Source organism: Pinus tabuliformis, chromosome 7, assembly GCF_031772625.1.
Source record: "Pinus tabuliformis cultivar Carrire ecotype Pingquan chromosome 7, CPIR1, whole genome shotgun sequence".
Classification (NCBI taxonomy): Eukaryota; Viridiplantae; Streptophyta; class Pinopsida; order Pinales; family Pinaceae; genus Pinus; species Pinus tabuliformis.
In genome coordinates this window covers 850,017,910-850,035,464 of record NC_142293.1, presented here as the reverse complement: position 1 = coordinate 850,035,464, position 17,555 = coordinate 850,017,910, and the positions used below count along the sequence as shown (strand labels likewise).

The 17,555-nt window shown below is 41.1% G+C and overlaps 1 protein-coding gene across 2 annotated transcripts; it reads right to left on the bottom strand.

The window, feature by feature from the left end:
• Positions 1-12,500: 12,500 nt before the first annotated feature.
• LOC149250296 (disease resistance protein L6-like) lies at positions 12,501-16,115 on the bottom strand. 2 transcript variants are annotated; one of them, XR_016266826.1, is made up of 4 exons: positions 15,288-16,115; positions 14,093-15,173; positions 13,038-13,970; positions 12,501-12,877 (listed from the first exon to the last, which is right to left on the bottom strand). XR_016266826.1 is itself a non-coding variant. In XM_089459011.1 (3 exons), exons 1-3 carry the CDS (start codon positions 15,899-15,901, stop codon positions 13,728-13,730), a joined length of 1,938 nt encoding a protein of 645 aa, XP_089315137.1. In that variant the 5' UTR covers positions 15,902-16,115; the 3' UTR covers positions 12,501-13,727. The 2 variants fall into 2 exon arrangements, 1 of the variants encoding a protein (XP_089315137.1); XM_089459011.1 differs by having other exon boundaries at positions 12,501-13,970.
• Between the last annotated feature and the right edge of the window lie 1,440 nt (positions 16,116-17,555).

Below are 17,555 nucleotides of genomic sequence, written 5' to 3'. Positions count from 1 at the left end.
ATGATGTGGACTCCTGTTCTGCAAGTACACAACAGTGTTGCAGGCCTCTGCCCACAAAAATAAAGGTAACCCTTGATCATGAAGCATGGCTTTGGCAGCCCCTGCAATGGATCTGTTCTTCCTCTCTGCAACCCCATTCTACTGGGGGTAGTAAGGAACTGTGAACTCCCTCCTAATGCCTGCCTCAACACAAAAATCAACAAACTCACCAAGGGTATACTCCCCTCCATTGTCCGACCTGAGGACCTTGATCTTCCTACCTGTCTGGGTCTCCACAAGAGCTTTGAACTCTTGAAACTGCTTGAAGACCTCACTCTTGGTCTTCAAGAAATAAATCCAAGTCTTCCTGGAGTGGTCATCAATGAATAAAACATAGTACTCATAGCCACTCAAGGATACATGAGACATCCGACCACTCACATCGATATGAATCAAGTCAAGGATCCCGGTCGCTCTGCTGTCACTGCTGGGAAAAGGGGATCTGGCAAACTTCCCCATAACACATCCTCTACATACATCAAGGTGATCAGAACTGAAATCTGGCACACCAGTGGTGATCTCCCGCAATGTACTCAAGGCCCCATGATACATATGCCCCATCATGTGGTGCCAAATCTCACACAACTCTGAACTGCTAGATCTGCTATCGGTCCTGTCTCGGGTGCTGCTACTCATTTCCATCAAGGGCTGGAATGAGAACTTGTACACCTTGGCATGGCGCACACCAATCTCTCTAGCTAAAGAAGCTGGAGTTCCCCTAGGATATATAAGTACCTGCCCTCTCCTGAACAACACATCATACCCTCTATCCTCAAGTGCTGAGACGGATATCATGTTCTTCTTCATTCCAGGCACATATAGAACATCTGACACTTCCAAGGGAGGTTTGGGTCCCCTATCAAATGTCAATGTCCCCACACTGATTTCTCTAACAATGTTGTCATCACCAAGTACTACCTCCATATCAGTGTCACCCTCTGAAAGCTCTGAGAAGTACTCTCTGACTCCTGTCATGTGGCGAGAAGCGCCATTGTCAACATACCAAATGCTAGAAGATGCTCTGCTAGTAGTGGGGAATGCACACTCCCTCTGAACCTGTATGGCAGGTGATCCTACACTAGTGGCCTCACAAGCTATGAACCCAAACTCCCAATCAAATCTCTCTGAGAAGCTCTCTATCTCTGCAGAAGCTGCCATGGGTTTGTCTTTCCCTTTCTTGTTCTTCTTCTCCGGACACACAACAACATAGTGTCCCAACTTTTGACAATTCCAACATTTGACTTTGGAATAGTCCTTCTCCTTGTTCTGCTGCTTGCCTTTACCTTTGCTTTTGTCTCCACTGTTGGAAGCTTGCTTCTTTGCTTTGCCCTTCTTGCCTCTTGCTAACAATGCCACATTGTCATCCTCCTCCACCTGTTTGGCTGCCCCAAGATGGTTCTTTCTGATCTCATTCTGAATGCAATCATCCCACAACCTCTCCCAATCGGGAAGGTTTTCCCATGCAACAATACCATCCACAAAATTTTCCCAAGTCTTGGGAAGACCATTCGTTGTTCATCTCTCAATTTCTTCCTCTTTGACCATTCCTCTGTCATAGTCCTAAGTGTTTGAAGTCGATTAAAGAAATCCGCAGCCATTCTTTGCTCCCTGAGGGGGGGTTGTGCTCTCCAGAACTCAGTCACCACGTTCATGAAGTCAGGATCTTTTAGGTATCCAGTAAAGAATTTGAACGGGGCACGAGGCTTTTTGGAGGGTCCAGAGATTTGAAGGAATATGGGGAGGTGATCAGAAAATCCTCCAGTACCAACCCATTGTCTGTATAGGGGAATGTTACGGAGGATATCTTCATGGATCAAGAACCGATCCAATCTCCGGCCCAGTGCAACATCCCCCCTCCTCTTGTTATGCCAAGTGGGCAATTTCTTGTTCATAGGGACATCTACTAAATTGTAAGTATCCAGTAGAGTGCTCATCTGATCCGAAATAGGGTCGATCTGGGAATGATGTCCCCAGGATTCTTCCATTCCCAAAGAAAAATTTAAATTCCCCCCTATAATGGAGGTGCTTGTAACGAGATTGTGTTCCAACAAATTGTGCCAAAATTCCATTCTGTTCTGATTAGGGGCATATATGTTAACCATTTTTATCTGGTAACCAAGCTCACCCACAAAAATGTCCATTCCGATGAAACCCAATCCGCCCCAGGTGGATATATGCTTAACAACTTTAGGGTTAATACCTATAGCTAGATCTCTGGATCTGCCGATGGCATCCATGCCCTGGAAAAACCAGCACGACAGGATAGAGTGGAGGGTTCTGGTAATGGTGTCAGAATTGCCAAGGGTTTCTTGTAGGAAGGGGATGTCACAATTGGAACCAATTAAAAGCCTCTTGAGAGCCAATCCCTTTTTGGGGTTGGCTAATCCCCTGCAGTTGTAGGAGAGCCAAATCATGGGGAGACCAGGGCAGAGGGCTCAATTGCTCTAAGCAGCCTATCAATGGTGGATTGATAGCCCCTCGCAACATCTACCACTGCTGACTTGATGGCAGTTTTGATCTTGGATGGGCACCCTTTGGTAGGTTTAGATTTCTTGGATCATCTGAGGGAAAGGCCCAACCCTAAATGCGGATTCTTGGGTCGAGCTCTAGATTGGAGATTGTAGGGATGGGACCCCAACCCAAAAGGGGAGGAAGTGTGAACAGGGGGGTGGAAAAATCTTTGAGGGAAGTCGGTGTAGTGGAGAAAGTGGGGGGAGGAGGAAAGATGGAGCAAGGGATGGATGGGAATGTGCAATGTGCAGAGGAGGGGGGATGCCAAGATGTATGCAGAGTAGTAAACATAACATATGAAAAAAGTGCATAGGATATGGGGAGAGATCCATTACCCGGGAGATAAGGAGCTTCCGCCGCTAATTTGGAGCGAGTCCGAGGAGGTGAGGTCGAAGCTTTTCGCCGATTTTTCGCCTTTTGTGTAGTACCCTTCGCCGCCTCAGATGGTGCTTCTCCATGTTTCTGTTCTCCCTTGTTCAGCTCTTCAGAGGTCTATTGCTTTCTCCCCCGCGATTTTTCCGTAGTCACCGAAGATAGCAGTGGGCAATCCTTGTAAAGGTGACCCACTTTGTGGCACCTCCTACAGCGAAATGGAACTCCTTCATAGTCTAGAAGTTGTTTGCGCGAGAAGTGTCTCCTGTGTAGTGTGATTTTTTCTTCCATCCCTACCCTAGTGTCAAGATGTACCAAATTTCGCGCCATAGTCATATTGCCAGTCTTTTTGTAGGACTGGTCATGCTCAAAGCAAGTCCCCAGTGCATCTCCAATACGTTTGAACACCTGTGGAGTCCAAAACTGCATTGGCAAACCAGGTAGTCGGACCCAAATAGGCCCTGCTCCAAGTTGTTCACGCTCCAAATCGAAAAGAGGATCCCATCTCTTCAACAGTACTGGAGCAAGCTCAATATGGCAGTAACGCGATAAAATCCAATCCGTGTACTCCTCCCTATGAAAGCGGAGGGCAAACCATCCTCTGGCCAAAACCCTTATAACTAGTAGTTCTTTTAGCAAAGAACCCCATATCTCCGTGGTCCATTGTTGAAGACGCTCCACAGTGTAGTTCCTGCCTCTTACACAACCAACCAGAAATTTCCTCGACGTGTCCATAGCATCCGCCATAGGAACGTCTTCACCAAAAGTCAGATTAATGTCAATGTCCACCGCTGTGAGGCACCTGCCCTTTTTCAGCTTGTCCCTGCGTCGGCCCGTAGGATAGTCTCTAAGAAAATTTCTACACGGTTCTGAGGAGATGTGCTGGGCTGATAAGGCAGGTCGAGGATTCGAAATTGGAGAGCTGAAGCATCCAGAGCGTATCGGGGAATGTGGGTTGAAACTGCACTAGCCCAGATGTAAGAATGATTGTGCGAGCCGCGGGGGATTTGAAGGGCCAGCGTGAGCCAAGGAAATGGAGGGAGGGTTCATAGGCAAGGAGTGCTGCGGGGGTAAGGTAGGGGATGTTGTGGGGTATATGGCAGAGGGGAGTCGAAGGTTGGGGATCCCTGAACACTGGTGCCAAGGAGGTTCAGAGTGGCCGAAGAGAGGGGGGGACGTTCCAGGCCGGGTAAGTCCTCAAAATTGACAGCAGGATGTTGTCATTTTCCGGTGGAGGGCTGGTGTATCAGCGTCTGTACAGTAGCTGTCGTCCAAAGTGTTTTGTTCTGCCAGGGGCCCATGACCGGGGCAGTATGATGCGCCCAAATCTCCTGTTCTGGCATGGGGTCCTCCTCGTAATCCACAAGGTCCTCTTCAACCATAGTAATCGACAATAATACTGACCGCCATATGACCAGGGGAATGCAGTCTGCTGTGTGTAAACAGAGTTGCGGAGAAAACAACGGGCATTAATCCACAAAAAACTTTAAATTTACCACCGACAGGCCCATTGTTAGAGGTCAAAACTCGTTAAAAAATCCCTAACCGCGGTCAGACCCACGTGGGAAACCATCCTGCAAGATCCAAGCTCTATCACTGGTGGAGAAACCTCGAAATCAGTTGCCCAGAAACCCTAGGGTTTCTCCATGATTAGGGTTCTTCCTTCCATCTCTCGTTTTACACTTCTTGCTCTTAATATTATGTTAATGCTTAGAGGGTGATATTAATGACAAAGATCCCTATACAGATACATAGGTAATGACAAAGATACCTCTGGATATTAATGCTTAGATGGTGATATTAATGACAAAGATCCTGGTTTTCCAACAAGACTAAAAAATTAGACATTTCTCGTGGTGGCAAGAGGCCCAAGCATAAGCAGTAGATAATAGATTTACTCGTCTTTTCTAGTTTCTAGTAGTTTTTATAACTATTGACTCTTTCATATTTATTATGATATTTTTTTAAACAATATATGACAATTTAAGTTTGAAGTTGGCAATTATAACTCATTAGTAATGAATTATGAATATGATGCTTCATGAAAGTTGAAAGTTGTTTCATTTCATTTTATAACATTTCATTTCATGTTAGATATTATTTGTTGTAATGGTTACACTTAGCTTACAAGTAAAACTTTGGCGATCAGTGATGATAAATGTTATATATTGAATTTTGAAAGCTTGAAACTTTAAGATTGATGAATCATGAGACTCAATATGTTGTATGTTACTATGTTACTAACTTGTGGAAGTGGTTTGATAAATATTATAACTTCTAGATGATTGTTATTATATGGTTCAATCTATGTTTTTTTTTTGTTTTTTGTTTTTGTGTTGTTTAATATCTAATTCATCATTCTACATATTTTTATTGACATGTATGTATCAAAATATAAAAAATAATAGATATATATATATATATATATATATATATATAAAACGCTCCAGGATTCGCTCCCAAACCGGGAGCTTCTGAAAATGTTGCTCCTGCACCCGTTTTTGCTCCCGCTCCCAAGTAACACTGAATGGGAGGTTTGGGCACCCTGTCTAAGTGGTATTACCTGCTCAAACTCTATAACCTAGCCACTCCTTTTATTGAAGTATCGGCCTTTTATAAGATACTATTTTATTTCCCAACTTGTGGAATCAGTTTTGATATGTTTTACCATTGAAACTTGGCATTCCCTGCAAATTAGTTTTATTTATCTGATTGTATTACACAGTAGCTAGCCTGTCAGGGCCCTCCAAATAGGTCCAAAGAATGTCCAGATGTACTCTGAATTTTGGCTATTCTCTTTCTTAATTACTTGGTCTTGACATGTTGCTGCATCCTCTTACAGCCTGCGATTTCTTGCCTAACCTTTGTATAGAAACAATGAAAATTTTATCCAAAACAAGTAGTTTTCACCTTGCCAGTGCACTAAGGCCAGTCTTTTAACTGAATTCGGAGCTTGTCTAGGATATCTAACATTTCACTGACATTAGATGTTAATATAAGATCTACACACATGATAATAATGTAGTATCTCATAGAATTAGATATAGAATATCATATTATTTTTATTCAATGATAAAAATGAAAGCTATCCACTACTAATACAATATAAGAACAATTTTTTATATAAATAACTGTTCAGTGTTACATTTAAAAGTAAACGTAACCTTGGCTTGTTAAGGTTAATATGGTGAAGTTAATTTAAATTGTCATTTGGGTGTTAAGACACCTGTGTATGTTTTTGGAAACATATCATTCATATCCAAATATGCATTTAATACCTTCTTCGGTATGGAGTATATGTCTTGCATAGAGCATTTTCTCTCTTCAATATTTTGTTACGTGGAATACATGAGAGTTGAGTTATGTTGTGATAGGCTTTTGGAACAAACTTCCTTGGTGCCTATGGTGGTACCAATGCTGCTGCTTGCACTAGGGTTCCTGTTACCAGCGACTATTATGGTTGGATCATTAGATTTACCATTAAGTGTCAGGTGGCCATTTAAGGCTATATACTAGCCTTGTATCGAAGCTTGGGGCCAGCTAGGGCCATCTCATGTTGAATTCAATGTTAATGGACGAGGATTAGATGTGACAGAAACAGGTAAAGAGCATATGCAACCAACTTAGACCCTCAAGAGTCGAAATTGGGAAAGCCTTCTCTGCTACTCAAAATCACCTATGACAATTGGATCATTAGGTTTGCTATTAGGTTTGGTGTGGCTATTTAAGACTCCCCACTAGCCTTGTACTAAAGCTGGCAGCCAGCTAGGGCCAGCGCAATTTGACTTTAATGGAAAAGGACAAGAGTAAATGTGAAAGAAACAGGTAAAGAGGGCATCCAACCAACTAGACCCTTGAAGCTCTACTAAAGCTATCTCCGCTACCAATGAAATTGGGAAAGCCTTCTCTGCTACTCAAAATCACCTATGACAATTGGATCATTAGGTTTGCTATTAGGTTTGGTGTGGCTATTTAAGACTCCCCACTAGCCTTGTACTAAAGCTGGCAGCCAGCTAGGGCCAGCGCAATTTGACTTTAATGGAAAAGGACAAGAGTAAATGTGAAAGAAACAGGTAAAGAGGGCATCCAACCAACTAGACCCTTAAAGCTCTACTAAAGCTATCTCCGCTACCAATGATGAGAGTTTACACTTTTAATGAAAAAATTAATTTCTTGTAAAAAATTTCAATCCCTTCTCATTTCCTGTAGCGTATTTCAATCCCTTCTCTTGATTTAATAAAATTTGTTTCCTTCTCACGTTGTTTCTATACCTGTGGACAGCCACTTGCTTTGTGTCAAACATTTGCTAACATATTAGTGTCACATGTCTATCAATCTGCCTGCTCAAGTTTGCTCAATTTCTTCTGATGTTACTGCCACAAAAGCCTACCATCTGACATTGATGCCTCTCTACATTGTATTTTACTTATCTCTAGTGCTAGCAATTGGGTAGAGATAATTGAGGCTCAAACTTGGTATGCAGACATGTAGTAGAGTATACATGGGAAAGCATGTAGGAGAGAGCTGATAAAAGCTAGAACCCACATAGGCATTATTCTTGTGCTAAGGTCAGAAACTATAAGATTTAAATACATTATGGTACTTTTAAGTTTTATAATTTCTCAATTTCATAAGCCAATCATACCTATGTAGGGTCCAGCATTTCCTGGCTCTCTCCTATTGTCTACATGCTTTCCCACATGTAATCTCCCACCCATGTGTGTGCCCTGACTTTCAGCCTCTAATAGCTTTGGCCAAGGGGTTGATATGCTACACGTTGAATGCCATTTGTTCCTTAACAATATCTTTCTCCGTGGGTCAGTACTGAATTTCTTCCATCACTTTTGATATGACAGTCCTAAAACTCTTGTCTGTGTGTTATTCAGACTAGAGTACCTTTCCATTTCCTGCCCTAATCTCCTATTCAACCTGCTAATAAACACTCTACATCTTGTTCATTTTTCTAGTCAACCAATTACAGTTGCAACCATTTCTGTATTTTTATTGAATTCCCCTTTTCTTTCTTTACAAAAATATAATTTGGAACGATTATAAAAATTATAGCTTGTAGGCTTTATTAAAATTAACATTGTGCTTTACCGTTTTAGTTATTCTTCATGTTGGCTTAAGGGGGCCTGACCCAGGTTCAGAGTTGTTCGCGCCAACCAACAAAACCCTAACTGCTGGCCCTTCCGGCAACAACCTGCATAGGCGCAGGTTGCAGTGTCAACCGAAGCAGTATTGGGGGATTCTAAAACTAGGTTTCTGTATCTAGAGATTGTGTGATAAGTAATCTGAAGCCCTTGTAGCTGAGATCTGTCTTCGCGTCGATCGATGTCTTCCTATGGCTCACTACTGCAACTCTATCCAAATGGCTTCTTGACCTTCGCGAAATTCTACGATCAGGCTTTTTAGACCTAAAAGAAGTAGACTTACAACTTTCATGTAGTAAATAATAACCCAAGACCTACCTTCGCGCAGATCTACCCACTCGAACAATTATCATAACATATTTATCTACTACCTTCTTGAAAATAGATCATTACTTATTTTATGCATATATATTAAAGATTCAACAGAGTCACGCAGAAAAAACACTTTATTTCATAGAAAATAGATCATTGAGCGATAATGCATAAACTTGGACAAAAGGAAGAACAAGGCACAAATGCAATATATTTGGTCCAAAAATAGTCTTTATTAGATTCAACGTTCAAATTACAGACTCTTCCACCCTGTGCACCTAGCTGTAGGGGTCTGCACACTCGGTTGTGGATTTGCCAAGGTCTCCGCACACTCAGCTGCAGGAGCATTCCCCTTTCGCCCAAGTACAGGAAACAAAGTTTTATTGCATTGGCACTTGCCCTTATACTTGTTCTTTTCAAAAGATATGATTATCTAAACTTGTTATGACTTAAATATTTATAGCTTTTCTATTACAATACCATGGCTTGCGGCCTATGGTGAGTTTCAAAACCATCTTATCACTTACCCATACAAGGGGCTAAAGCCCCTTTGACTCCTATTTAACTGAACGCTCCGCTTCCACATTTCACAAAGACTTTACATTCTTTACAAAATTCTATTCAAAAATTGATTAAATTATCCCAAAATTGACCGTAGGGACCCTATTCCAACACTTCATCCCATGTACAAATGACCATGTCATGTCAGCGGCTCTGTGCTAGCACTTGTTAATCAAACCAACATATAATCATTGTCAAATTTAATTTTAGAAACTATTCCTTAGTCTGCTAACAGGGCCTGAGATTGGAGTGTTAATCTGTTCACCAAGATTGCATTCTCACTGTGGTCTTCCCCCCTGAATGGCATGCTAAAAATGGATGAAACCGGGATTAAATCAAGGGAATATATCAGTGAAGATACCCTTCATACTTGGCATCTTAGCTGAAGATGGTCTTGTTGTTCAGTGTATCAATGTTCTGGAAGCAACCTCCAACCAAAAAATAACTGTTAATTGGGCCTCTTTTTGTATGAACCCAAGCTACAATAATCTAATTTCAGGCAAATGGTCTTGGCCCTGATGTTTAGCAACCATCTTTACCTGTTGATCTCCTAGTTGATTCATGCATTGTGTTTCAGAGATGCCTTACCACCATGCCTCCCATACTACATAAGATTTACATGCACAGATAACAATGCAAAGTTGTAGAGAAGGAGAGATAAATTTGTCTTATTCAATAATAAAAATCAAAGCCACACAACAGTGTGTTGAAGGAGATGGACAACCATACGATAGTTTTAAAACTAGGCAGGTCTAACTTGGAATCGACCTGGTTGACTGAGCCATACCCCTACCCGGACTGACTAGGTCAATTATTCGGTTCCGCGGCCAGTGCGTTACTGAATAGGCCGAGTTGGTCACCGATTTGGCTGGTTTGGCGCTCGGACTGCCTAGGTCAATTATTCGGTTCGGTGGTCGGTTCGTTACCTAACTGGCCGAGTTGGTCGCTGATTCCGTTGGTTTGGTAATGGATCGGTCGGACTGATCGAGCCTGACTTAAACCGGTTGGTCTCAACGATGGGAAAAAATGCGGGCTGGGTAGACTTGAAATCATTTCTTTTTGTTTAAACTATTTCCTAGCCCCTCTACCCTTCTCCCACACCGATAAAGGTGACCCAACTCCCTCAGATTCCTCACAACTATCTCATTGCATTTATGTGAGCATTTGTGAGGAGTTTGTAAGCAGTTGGAGTGATTTTTGGAGCAACGTTCAGGAGGTTCTTGGGCGATCTTTGGAGCAGCATTGGTTATGTGTTTTTGTTCTGATCTCTATATATTACATGTATTGGACAGTGCACTCGGTGCCATTTTGATATAATAGATATATTCATGAGCATGCTTTGATCAAGTGTTGTCTTCTCTCTATTATTTTAATGCTTTGAGTTTGGAAACATGAATGAATATATTTAAAAATATGAATTTTCATTAAAATTAAATATTTAATGTACTTTTTACAAAGAGCAAGTCATTGGAATCAACTAGTCTGAGTTGATACCGAGTTGAAGTTGACCCTTGGCCGGTTCCAAGTTTGAGTTCGAGTTTTAAAACATTGAACCATACAATGACTAGCATTATGATTGAGACATGATTAATGTTATCTAGCACTTCATTCATAAATGCCAATCCTATGTTACTTTTTGGCCTAGTATTTATTATTACCACATGGTATAATTCACCATTTATGTATGCTGGTGGTACCCTTCGTTATCTCAAGTCTGTAATCATTATTTTTCTCTCTACTAATTATGACACAGTTTACTGAAAGCAGGATTCCGATATTTTTCTCAAATCGGCTGTAAGATGCTTTTTGGATGGACAGCATTAGGTTAACTTCTATGACAAAGTTCAAGTAGTAGAGCCTTTGGGCATAAAACATTTTCGTGTCCATGCATGCTAATTCAGAGTAAATTAATTAGAAAAGAGTTGTGTTCCCTATGCCACAGTGTTAGGATGCAGCAAACTTTCCCTTACCCATTCTAGGAGCATTATAATGGAACGTAGCTAGATTACAACACTTTATAAAGGTCCCTTTTGCTGAGAGTTCACTATAGTTGACAGGTATCTTTTCTGCATGACTAGGACTTGCTCAGTTTATCTGGCCCCAACTGAATGAAATTTCATGCTTACACAGGTGAGATGGCCTGTGAATGATCTGCTTGTCCAGGTGAGATGTGGCCTGTGAATGATCTGCTTGTCCAGGTGAGATGTGGCCTGTGAGGGTTCAAACATGTTTCTGGGGATTTGAACCTTGGTTGGCTCCCTGGAGTATGAAACATCCCTGCTTTTACCAACCAAGACACCTTTTGACAATCTGCCAACTCATGAGAAAATACAAATCAACAAGGGAACAACCAATATGCCAGAAATTGCTTTTGAAGCCTATTCTCTTGAAAGTTTAATACAAAACTTCTGTTGGCCTGATAATAATTTACAGGAGATATTTAGTGGTAGTTCTGCAATGTGCATCCTCCTTACTACTGGGAAGGGAGAAGTCAATGAGTCGTATGTTTTTTTAATTACCCCAAAAGAGAGGCCTGAACAGCATGGGCCATCACTTTTATAAATTCAAATTCTTCTTTCTGGTATTGTGAGGTAGAATGTCATCAAGTAAATCGAATTTGCATAACTTTCTGGTTGCCTTTAATTGCTTTTAGCTGATTTTAACTTTTAGCTATTTCTTTTGTTGATTTCCATTTGCATTTACCACTTGGATGGGCAAAGCAGTACTCTAGTGAGCCTGTTCTCTAATTTTATCCTGATTTTTGTCTTCCCTATTATTTTCTAAAAATTAAGGTTGAAAGAATACCCATGTTGCACTGGTTTTTGGGACAGTGGAACGTGGGGAATGGGGGACGAATCCACAGGACAGCTAGAGTGCACCCCCAAATCTTTTAGGGGATGGCGGGTTGGGACGGATTCCCTAATTTTATCCTGATTCTTTTGTCTTCCCTATTATCTATTTAAGTTTTAGAAATTAAGGTTGATAGATTTTATTTTATTTTATTTATTTATTTTTTAGTTTGGAGGAAAAACCATAATTTTCATGAATAGATAAGAAAATTAAATTATGTATATGTGCTATAGTGCATTAACAAAATGGCTAGTACAGCCATTTAGAAAAAGATCAAAGAACGGTATGAAGTAGAGTTTTTAAATAAACCATCAAACTTTTTGATTTTGAATGTGGTTCAAATCCTTTGGCCAAATTTAAGTCCTTTTGTTGATATTCAAAGTGTTTAAGGATCGTCAGCCCCCATATGTTGAAATTTGAAGTATTTACATGTAATAAGGCCATCGATCTTTGCTTGTTATGGGTTAATTTCATTATTTATTCCAATTGGGTGATACTTTGAAATTGGTTGATGAGTTTTTTCAAAGTGGGCTTGATGGCCTTGTTGTATTTTTCAAAGCGGCTTGACTTTGTATCTTCAAAAGAGGCCCAATGAATAGGGCCAAACTTTTTGAAAGTGTTCAGTGGGCAATTTTTTGAAATGACTCAACATCCTATTTCCTTGTATTGGGTATATCTTTTCAAAGCACCCACCAGTCAATCTTTTGAAATGGCTTAATGATCTATTTCTTCACATTGTGTGGATGTTTTGAAAGAACATAATAGATAATATTTCAAAACGGCTCAACGGTCTAATTCCTCACATTGAGCAAGACAACACTCAATAATCAATCTTTTGAAATGGTTTGATGGCATATTTCCTTGCATTACACTGATCTTACAAATGCCCCTAATGGGATTTTTATAAATGGCCTAATGGTGTATTTCCTTACATTAGGTAGATAATTCAAAAACACTTATTAGGAAATCATTCAAAATTACACAATGACAATTCTTTCGAGCTGATTCAGTTTACCAATAGACTCTGGAACCTCTGAAAGGGGAGCATCAATATACAATTCCCTCAACTGTAGTGGTGCCTGCAATGTGTACATAAAAACATTAAAGTTGATTTGCCTCTGTAAACGTCACCTATTTGACATCGTGATAAACAAAGACAATTCTTAAATGCAAGCAATTTTATTATTTGAAGAGAAATGTAAATCGATGTCTGTCCAAATCAATTAGAATTTATACTACTTGAGATGCATGTTGCCAGAGTGTGTTGGATCTGCTGGCAAACAGGTGCTTGATCCAGTATGTTGTGTCCGGTGAGAATAAATATGTTGCTGGTGAGTATGAATATGTGAAGACGATAAAAATCCATGATGTCCTCCGGGACATGGCAATTCATATAGGCGAAAGCGAGGAGCACTGGTTGTTTGCCACGGATCAACATCTCACAAACCCGGTGAAAAGGAAATTAACAACTGCAACAGAATCTCACTTGACCACAATGATATTCATGAGCTTGCTGTTCTCAAATGTCCAAATCTGGTGAGCTTGCTGTTGCCCTCAAATAATAGTTTGAGGCATGTTCCACAACCATTATTATTTGAGGGCAACAGCAAGCTCACCAGATTTGGACATTTGAGAACAGCAAGCTCCTGAATATCATTGTGGTCAAGTGAGATTCTGTTGCAGTTGCTAATCTCCTTTTCACCGGGAAAATTTGTGAGATGTTGATCCGTGGCAAACAACCAGTGCTCCTCGCTTTCGCCTATATGAATTGCCATGTCCCGGAGGACATCATGGATTTTTATCGTCTTCACATATTCATACTCACCAGCAACATATTTATTTTCACCGGGCACAACATACTGGATCAAGCACCTGTTTGCCAGCAGATCCAACACACTCTGGCAACATGCATCTCAGGTAGTATAAATTCTAATTTGCCAGAGTGTGTTCAATTCTTAAATTCCTTGTTGGAATTGTGAAAGATATTGAGGAGATCAGACACTTCTCCCATTGGAGATATATCAGTTGTCGTAACTCCGCTGCACTGAATACGCTTTCAACAAAAGAACCTTCACCCCTAAGCAGTTCCAACCTGCTTAGGTTGCAGTTGACCCTAATGTATTCGAAAAATTGTTCGCTGCCATTTCCATAATCCATGCTAATTCCTCGCACCTGAATTGTTCACTTGGAGCTGTTAAAAACATGATTTTTTTCTTATAAAATTTCAAAACAGAAGGCAATTTAGATATGGCAATGCTAATTTGAAAATCCGTGGAGAGCTTCAACATACGTACAGGCGATGAGGGGGAAAGAGTACGAAGAAGATTGACATTTAGTCGCGAAAGCCGAAGCGGATGTTCCTTCTCTGCTACATCTCTGCCGAGATCGCGGAGGTGGTCGTGCATTCTTATACACTCTTCACTGTCGATCTCTACAAGGCATCTGTTCTCTAAGTTACGGAGACCCAGCCATCCGTCCCAGCCAGATCCGTTCCATATTGTGATGGCGGTATCTCTGTTTTCTCCTATAAAAAAACAGGCGACGTCTAAAAAGATCTCCTGCTGCTCTTTATCCAGACCATCATAGCTAATTTTAAGCTTGCTATGAATATCATCAGGAAGCATTCTTCTGATTTTGTCTAACTGTCTTTTCCAAATCTCAGAATCTTTTCCACGAATGGCCGCTCCGATGACCTTAAGAGATAAGGGCAATCCATCACAGAAATCCAAAAAATCTTCAACCAGTTGTTCAAATCCCGTCACAGTACAACTCTGGTCAAAGGCATGCGAGCAGAATAGTGCTCTAGACTGTTGTGGGTTAAGACCTGTTTGCTGGTAAATAGACGCCTCTACAATTCCCGAGCTTGTAAGTACATCCCTATTGCGAGAAGTAACCAAGATTAGACTACTGGATTGAATGGTATCTTTAAACGGTGAAAACAATGCACGAAGTTGATCAATATGATCAACATCATCTAATACTAGGAGAGATGGGGGACAGGATGAGATATGCTTTCGGAGCTTCTCTTTGCCTTCATCAATGTTTCTTATTTGCTCGTCCTGTTTAAGAAGTTGCGTCTGCAATGAACTTAAAGAGCTCTTGGCTGCGGTTTCTCTCACATCAGACAGAAAACAGGATCGATCATAATTTGATCTGTGTCTGTTGAAGAATTCTTTTGCAAGGGTCGTTTTGCCTACCCCGCCAAGACCCACAATTCCCACAACCCTCATCTTCTGGCTTTGCTGCTGCACCATTCTTTCCACGTATTCTATTTTCTCTTTCAGGCTAGTGGCATATTGGGCTACATGAAGAGGTGTTTTACTAACCTTTCTCCACACTTCTTTTACGACCTCATCAACTAGCCGCCCTTCGTCACTGAACGATATGCACGAAATATTGATTGAGAAGCGTCTCCGAAAATATAGTATGATATACCTTATTATTCATTAAATAACTAAGAAAAAAAAGTGGAGAAAGTATGGCGCTTACCGGTCGTATGCGTTCATATCAAAACCGCTTTTATTGGAGAGAAGATGGAGAGCATCCCTCCATTTTTTCAGAGTGCTAGAATCATATCGTGGCTTCTTTTTGTTGGTACGAGGATCCAATGTTGTTTTGTTTTCTAGCAATTGCAGGTCTCGAGCATACCTTCCCTTTTCGCCCAGTAGACACGGAGAGATACAGCGGAGGATACTCTGGACTCCAGCGAGCACTCCATCTCCGCTCCGCGTCCAGCGAAGTTCCGAAGGATCGACATTATGGAAGACCGGAATAATTGTGGACCTGGATTCCACCATTAGTGCGAGCTCGTCAAGACACCAGCTTGATTGAGCATATTTTGGAGAAAATATTGCGACTTGCACTGAGGCGGTTCGAATAGCCTCATTGATTTGAGAAGGCATGTCCTCTCCCTTACGCAATTCGGACTGGTCCAGAAATACTCTTAACCCACGGACAACAAGGCTACTGTAGATATGGCTGGCGAGGCCTTTCTTTGTGTCGGGACCGCGGTGGTTCAAAAAAACGTCATAAACCTGGCCAGTGTTGGTGGATGGAGACGAAGAAGAGGCGATGCATGTGATATCCCCGGTATGGTCCGCCATCAGATACAGAAGAAGAAATAAGCAAGCGAGATCCAAGACGTTTTACAGAGAAGAAAGAAGCAAGCGAGATCCAAGACGTTTTACAGAGATTGGGAATGATCTCACCAGTGCAAGACCACCTAACAGCGAATCGATGAGAACAAATGAAGACACTGATTCAGAGGATTTGTTTTTCGCTGAACGAACCAAGTCGATATATATTTCAATTGAATGAAATTTAAGATACTTTTGTTTTATTATTAAATTGTGAAATCAGGAAAGTTGCTGCTAATTTCCTTCGTTCACTGCATTATTGAGGGTTGAGTCACCGACCATATATTCCAGCATCGTTTAGAAGATATGCTGACCACAGATATGTGGGGCCCAAACTTTATGCAAAAGCAACTGCATCCACTAACCCGAGACATGACTTGATTCCTGACGTTGATAAGTTAATTTATTAAGCAATACAGGTGGCATCCATCCACATAAGAAGCAAGTGGGAGTCGACGTCCATCACTGTCCATGGTTGGCAGCAGGCCTGGAATTTGAGTCACCGACCATATATTCCTGCATCGTTAATATTAAATTGTGAAATCAGGAAAGTTGCTGCTAATTTCCTTCGTTCACTGCATTATTGAGGGTTGAGTCACCGACCAGATATTCCTGCATCGTTATTATTAAATTGTGAAAACAGGAAAGTTGCTGCCAATTTCCTTCGTTCACTGCATTATTGAGGGTTGAGTCACCGACCATATATTCCTGCATCGTTTAGAAGATAGGCTGACCACAGATATGTGGGGCCCAAACTTTATGCAAAAGCAACTGCATCCACTGACCCGAGACATGATTTGATTCCTGACGTTGATAAGTTAATTTATTAAGCAATACAGGTGGCATCCATCCACATAAGAAGCAAGTGGGAGTCGACGTCCATCGCTCTAAATTAAAGCAGCAGCAAGTGGGAGTCGACGTCCATCACTGTAAATTAAAGCAGCAGCAAGTGGGACTCTGAGTGTCGACGTCCAATAGTTGTAAATTAAAGCAGCAGCAAGTGGGTCTATCACTGTAAATTAAAGCAGCAGCAAGTGGGACTCTGAGTGTCGACGTCCATGGTTGGCAGTATAGTTGTCATTGATTGATATTTTCAACGGAATATTGGCCACTCATGACATTAGGGGATGTGCACCATAGTCCGGGGTGGGCCTTTCCCATGGAATTTCCTAAACTGTGACCCACATGTTACACAGTACGACAACAAAGTATGACCCTATTTCGTCACAGATGTAGATGATAATTTCAATTGGGATGGAAAATTAGGTAAAGGATGACACCTAACAGTTGTACAGCATGGCCCACTAACATCAGATTCAGTGGAAGAGTGACAATATGTCAGAAGAAATATTTATAGTGGTAGGGACCACCTTATGTTGACACCTTCCAAAATCACCACTGTAGTCAAAATTTTGGGATGAATGACAGTGGAAGATGGGAGGAAGCATCAAATTGGTCGCGTCTTTATAAAGTTTGCGGTTTCATTTTCTTTATCCAAAAGAATTTGAGCGCCAATATATATTGTATATTTGCCTATAATTATGCTAAGTTTGTGGACGATATTGACAAACATGAAATCACTGTGAGAAAAGGGGAGTCCCTTCATGTCAAAGTTGAACCT